Genomic DNA, 6935 nt, shown 5'->3' with positions numbered 1-6935 from the left:
GGCGTTGTTTGGGAGGACAAAAGGTCACGGTGGTCATTTTGTTCGTTTTGGTGCACGTTATTATTATTATTGAACGGGGTGGTTGAACCAAGCACTTCGACCTAAGGTCCATTGTGCATCCCCAGAGCCTTAACTCGAATATCTGCGCGGCGTAGTAGTCGCAGCTGCAGAGTACATGAGAGGCGGTTTCCTCCTCTATAGAGCAGGCCCTACAGATTGGGTTATCTTTAACCCCTATGAGACTTAAGTGTCTGTTGAGTTGGCAATGGGCTATAAGTAGGCCAGTGACCATCCTAATGTTGGTTTTAGAGAGAGTTAGCAACTCTTTCGACCTCTTCCGAGATGGGCCTAGAGTTAACTCTTTGGCCTGCCTTTGACCACTCATCTCAAGCCAAAGCTTAAGTTGGCGACTTGCCATATGCTTGGAAACCGAGTCACGCGTCAAACCCGGGTCAATGGGGATTGCAGGTTCCGGTCCAATTAGCCCAGACCTTGCACCCTCCCTAGCAAAGGCGTCAGCATTCTCATTGCCCTGATACCCCTTATGGCCAGGGCATGTAGGAGATCTAGGCAACTAAGAACCAGTTTTGAAGAAATGCTGCACTGATTGAGAGCATTAAGGGCGGCTTGACTATCCGTATAAATCTGGATAGTCTTACCGCGAAAGCCTTGTTTAAGACAATAGTCAACACAGAAGCAAATAGCACAAATTTCAGCCTGGAATACCCTTGCGTATACCCCAAGGCTTTCATAAAAGCCGAAGTTATTTGTAAGGCAATACATCCCCGCGCCTGCACCTGAGCGAGTCCTGGACCCATCGGTAAACCAGACAACCTCCCCTCTGGTACCGAGAGTACTATAGGACCACTTCGTGCGGCTAGGGAAGCTAACCTCAAAGGGTTTACTGAAGTGTAATTTAGCAACCATCATGCCAGAACCCATTGTAAGGATCGGTATTTGACTAGAGATACCTCTATAGAGTTTGGTGTAGCTATTTTCCAAATCATTAGGCTTCCACCAACCATTTTGGTTAAGCCTATAGGCACCCAAAACTGCCGCTTCCTCTATATACAAGTGCAGGGGAAGAATATCCAGGAGGATCCCAAGAGAAGCGCTTGGGGCTGTTCTCATAGCTCCTGTGATGCCAACGCAAGCCAGCCTTTGTAAAGTGCGCAGTTCAGACTGCACGGTCTTAAGTTTGACCCTTGGCCACCAGACTACAGCTGCATAAGACAGGATGGGTCTGATTACCATAGAATACAACCTGTATACAACCCTAGGACTAAGACCCCAAGATTTACTGACTACTTCTTATACGCCAAAAAAGCATTCTGCCCTTCTTGACAATGTGGTCAAGGTGCGGCTTCCATGTTAATTTGTTATCTAGAATAACACCAAGGTACTTCACCTCGGTGCTTTCCGCAAAATTACTTCCAAATAAGGAAATATCATTAAAGGACCCCGGAATCCTTTTTTGAGTAAAGGGAACGAGGACCGTTTTATTAGGATTGACCGTGATGTTGACCGTTGCACGTTCATTGCGTTCATTTGATTTGCTCGTGTATCTTCTACGCCGTTATAGATGGAAAACTGTCCTCGATGTTTCACAACTTGGGTGGCATATCTTAAAATTAATTATGTTGAATAAAGAAATTAAACATTATCACTCCCTAAACCTTAACAGCGGTTTACATGATATCTCTCAAGTAAACACTAGATATTTTTATCGTAAACGATTTTAAAGGAAAACAATCTTGTGGTCGTAAATGAAGAATCCACCTAAGCTTCCTTTCTTGCGGGAAACCATTTATTTTATTTTATATCTGTTGATTATGATAGAATTCATAATTTTAATTGTTTGTGTCCAGAAATAATAAAGACATTTGCTTCAAATTAATTTTATTGATAATATTTCTTGATTAAAATCATGTGGACAAATTGAGCCCGAGATAACTATTTCTGGCCCATGTTTCCCATTGTTTTCATGAAATCCTTGATAGCATCCTGAATATCGCTCATCATGCACTGGAACAAAATTGAGCACCAACGATTTAATATCAAATATATCTTTTTACAATACTTATAAAGACCTTATTTTAGTTAACCCTAACATTTAATTTAAGTTTTGTCCCAAAATAACTACTTGCGATAGATTTATTCCTAATAAAATCGAATTTTTTAGTGGAAGTATTAATATCTTATCACGATATATTAAAACCGCAAAATATATCAGCAAACACTTTGAAATCGTGTAAGTGAACCCCGTTTCTCATTCGAAGTCTCTAAAAATAAAGTAACTTCTTACTTGAAAAAGAGTTTCTGGGCATTTCATTTTAAAGAATTCCGGCTAAAATATAAAAAACGGATAACAAAACGTCACCATAAGACATAGTCAAACTATATTTGGGACCGTATTTGTGACTCACTTTCATAATATTTATAAAAAACAAAAGAGGGTTATCCTTAAGCGCTTCTTTTATGCACTGTTGAGCTGCACCCGAGCACTGAAAGAAATAATTTAAAACGATTTAAATTTTAGATTTAAAACTAAGTGAGATAAATTAGGTTTCAGTGACAAATTCAGAATCTGAAGCAATCGAACGGCCACAAAATTAAACTGACAGTTGTTTGCTAGAAATGGTTCAAAGATAAATTCTCGCTATTCTTATTTGTTCGAATCGTGTTCATTAAGAGAAAGTATATCCTTGGCAGAGTACGTCAAGCTTCCTCGTGGCGTGGCAGTCTAGATTGTAGTAGAAACGTAAAATTTCTCATACTATTACGTGGTTTTACTTTTATGCAGGAATCCATACCTCTACTTGGAATGCTTATCTTGCCGTATCGCATATGGTTAGATCACTCTGACGGCTTTGGTCCCGCCTACGAGTGAAAAAATTCAATCTTCGCACGCTCCCAACTTACGTTGTTGTTTGTTAAGTTAACATACTGACGTAAAAAAAACCCGTCAGCCTCATCGAGACTAAAATTTGCCGCGATAAGCATTTCAAGTAGAGGTATGGATTCCAGCTTTAGATAGAAATATACTTGTGTACTCTCCATCCAGTATATTTTACTTCGTTGTGACATTCGCGCCAAGAGTGAGGATTAGAGGAAACTTAGCCTATCCTGCTATTGTTAAACTCCCTTAAAGTTTTCTTTAAAGACATGATTTTTCTTATTATTTATCTTTTGAGCTGACTACTCATATTATGATAATTAAAGTAATAGAAGTAATAATATAACTTTATGATATACTTCTTTGAATTTTATTATTTTTTTTCTTCACCACGAGAAATATCCTAAAAATCAAAGAACAAAACTAACTGCAGATAAACTACGGAATTTTAAATAAAAAATTAACAGTTGGTTTTACGATTTTTAAGTTAAAATACACAAAGAAAACAACATCAATTTCAGAATAGTCGTAGTCTCTAAATTTAATTCTCTAAAAATACCTATTTGGCCAAATGATACTTGAATGAATAAAGATTGTTAGTCAATAGTTAACCGTTAGTCTGGTTTTCAGTTTGGAAATCAACGAGAAAATGTGAAGTGTGTTAAGAAAAAACGTCTCGACTTTAATTAGAAGAAGTAGCGTAGATAAAGTAGGGGGTTTCCGGGTCCAGACCCCCCTTGGGCTATACCTTTGACTGTCCTAAATTTCCACCCCTTCTCGAACCCCCTCTTAACATTCACGTACTTTAACCCCCCCCCTTAGCAAATTTCTGGCTACGCCACCGATTAGGAGAGCTCAGATAATAATATGAAAATTTTGTAAAATATTACTCCAAAAATATGAACAAATTGTACTGATTGACACCATTATATATTCAGCTACGGCAAATTTAAAATTTCAAGGGGCATAGACCAAATTTTCGCCGGTTACCGTAACACGCCGAGTAATCAAAAGAAACATATTTGGCACCTGGTAATAACACTTTGCAGTTTAAATAGATCCACGTAGCGGCCAACGCGTAAAACTTATCAACAGTTGAATTTTTGGCTGAAAACCAGATGCTGTGAGATTTAAAAAAATCCAGAAGAAAACAATGCTAAAAATTATAATCTTACTCTTTGGCCGTTACGTGGTGCTGTTTCAACTGAAAACGCTAATTCCGCCACAAGATTGTGGCTGCAAATACTGATTGTGAAATAACTTTTATTATTTTGGTAGGGACAACGGTACTTACTCTTTCTTTTCTACTGATAGTTGTCGTTTCCGGTGCTACACTGGTGCTGACATCTGGATTCGCAGAGCTGCTGCTATCGTCTGGATTCGCAGAGCTGCTACTGTCGTCTTGATTCGCAGGGCTGCTGCTGTCGTCTTGATTCGCAGGGCTGCTGCTGTCGTCTTGATTCGCAGGGCTGCTGCTGTCGTCTTGATTCGCAGGGCTGCTGCCGTCGTCTTGATTCGCAGGGCTGCTGCCGTCATCTGAGGCTTGCCCTAATATTAAAACAATTGAAATTACAATGACGTTGGTAAATCAGACAAGGAACGTATTAAATACAAAACTACATAATTTATCATTTTTTTTATAGTTATTGCAAAAACTAATACTTTCATCCGTAGTTATGCGAGGCCCTGTAAAGTCTACCTGTGGCACGAGAACAAATCTCCATCGGAAAAAGCCAGTTACAGAGTTTTTCTAGCTCACAGTAAACATATGATCGAGGTGTAATATTTGCGGAAAATTAATATTGATTTATTGTTACGACCAAATTTTATGATAATTTTTCACATAAGTGTGTTCACCATCTACCGTGTATGAAATTTTTAATTAAACGTAATATAACCGGCCAAGCAATCTTTATGGAAACACTTTCGATTTTAAAAATTTCCCTGTACAGTAGTGCCAAACATTTTTAAAGCCAAAGGCATGAGCGGCCAGAGTTGGAAACTTTGGTGTTCCACACCAAACACCTGAGGTTACATTCCCTTTAAAAGCCGTTTCTAGAATGACTTAACATTTTTTGTCGATCTCTAACTTCGTTATTATGCCTCGTCTTCTTAGTGAGCCAATTGCAATGAGCCAATTTTTCATTGCTAGAGTCACAAGTGTGCTATAACAAGCTATAGAAACATAACAGGGAGTGAACTTAACGATTTGATTTCCTTTGTGAGCCTTTAACAATAGTTGGTCATCAAACGATGTTTTTAAAGCAGTTTTAATTGTAACCCTGTACTTTTATATTTAATATCCAAAGATTATATTATAATTTTTAGTAATTGCTCGGATAACAAAAGTTGCTATTTCTTTTCTATAATTTCTATGGATATAATCACCATAAACCTTTTTCCAATCTGGAGTTAGAAAAACTATTTAAATCTTATAGCTTCCACCAAGAACGCATTAAGTACCTTAGATCATAGCAGTTAGCATTGAGCTCTGGTACCATCTTCACATGCTTCACAGCGTAAGTTCGTCTGCTCGATAAGACAATAGCTAATGGGTAGACAATTATCATAGAAATCTCAATATACTCATTCTTCGAGCACGAAAGCGTTCGCAAGCAACGTTAAAAATCATCTCAACATTATTATTCTCCTTAAATATGAATAAATTAATTCTTGTTACGCGAATGCATTAGTGTTTCCACGGGAGTCGAAAGCTTAGGAGACTTAAAAAATCAAACTTAGAAAGTGGGTATTAAAACGTCACATTGACATTGATGGCCTTTTCACGCAAGACACAAGCAACTTCAAACCAGTCAGCCAGAAAAAAGGAAGAATTTTACCTGAGGCATAGCAGAGGCAAAAGCCAACGATAACTAAAGCTACGAAAGTCTTCATATTGCTTGTAGGTTTATTTCCGAGTTCCTTTTAACGGTCACGACGTCAACTGAGGCTAGTGCTTATATACCTTTTCGGATTTCTCTCGGCGTATTGTGAATAAGAAATGTTAATTGTTCCGTATTTTATGACAAATTAGTAATGATTTATTTCTCTAGTTTTACAAATCTAACAGAAAGTTGTCAATAATCTGTACTGGTCGCGACATAAATTGACCTTGTTTTATTTGATCGAGATATATTTCTTATTTGTTAATATTGTCAATTGCTAAGCTATTAATCTTTTTTAAAGTGTCAGGTTTTATTTTTCTGGTGATTTATCAGTACTTAGCGGTATCTGAACAACAATAAAAAATGCTCGGAACTTGGACTGCCACTTTTTACATAAAAATCGATTTTAAACGTCTTCATATTTACGGGGAGTTAGATGTAAACAAACCGCGGCCATTGTTAAGACGTGGTTTGCCATGTACAATATTATTGTAGTTAGTTTTTACCATTTTGATGTTAAATTAAAAATAAAACTACGAGCGTAAATAAAAAAATGCCCATTTGTTTTCAACACTTAAACCTCGTCACGAACCGCTAAAATTAGGTGACCGGAATTTTTACCTTTCCGAGGGGACAAAGTCCCCTAGGAGGGGTTATACAACCACCGTGTCTGTCTGTGGGTCTGTCTGTCAGGCCTGCGAACGCGTTCGCATTTTCGGTGCAAAGTGTAATCACTGCGTACGCAGTTTCTCGAGATCTCTGCGTTCGCAGTTTCTCGAAGGGTTGGCGAAACTACCGTGTGACGGTGAGCGTTAGCGGATTCATTTGCGGTTTGGTATGGATGGTGTTGTTTCGCTCACCGTCGTGACGGTTTGGTGTATTACGTTTTTGTAATGCTTATGCGTAGGTTGTGAGTGTTGAATTTGTTGTGTTTGTGTTCTGATGGTTGTGCATGTTGAGTCTGTTGTGTTTATATGGGCGTTTTCTCTCCAACTTCTTCTTAATGACTTTAGGACCGAGTGCTGAGTGTAATGCTACCTCTCAACGTCCAATGGCAGGGTTTCCATCAGTTGTACACGGTATTCGTCTTAGTATCAATTTGCGATCGCATCGGGCGGGACTTGAACCCGAGACCTCCTGCTTGACAGGCGGAC

General features: G+C 38.5%; 1 protein-coding gene across 1 annotated transcript; it reads right to left on the bottom strand.

Moving 5' to 3' along the window:
• Window positions 1–1892: 1892 nt before the first annotated feature.
• On the bottom strand, window positions 1893–5816 carry LOC149966668 (uncharacterized). Its single transcript, XM_090172077.1, has 5 exons — window positions 5737–5816; window positions 4191–4444; window positions 2427–2504; window positions 2306–2347; window positions 1893–2025 (listed from the first exon to the last, which is right to left on the bottom strand). Exons 1-5 carry the CDS (start codon window positions 5789–5791, stop codon window positions 1954–1956), a joined length of 501 nt encoding a protein of 166 aa, XP_090028203.1. The 5' UTR covers window positions 5792–5816; the 3' UTR covers window positions 1893–1953.
• Window positions 5817–6935: the final 1119 nt, after the last annotated feature.

Source organism: Leiobunum rupestre, chromosome 1 (assembly GCF_980474605.1).
Source record: "Leiobunum rupestre chromosome 1, qqLeiRupe1.1.hap1, whole genome shotgun sequence".
Classification (NCBI taxonomy): domain Eukaryota; kingdom Metazoa; phylum Arthropoda; class Arachnida; order Opiliones; family Sclerosomatidae; genus Leiobunum; species Leiobunum rupestre.
The sequence above is the reverse complement of the archived record's forward strand: the minus strand, read 5'-3'. Positions and strand labels throughout refer to the sequence as shown.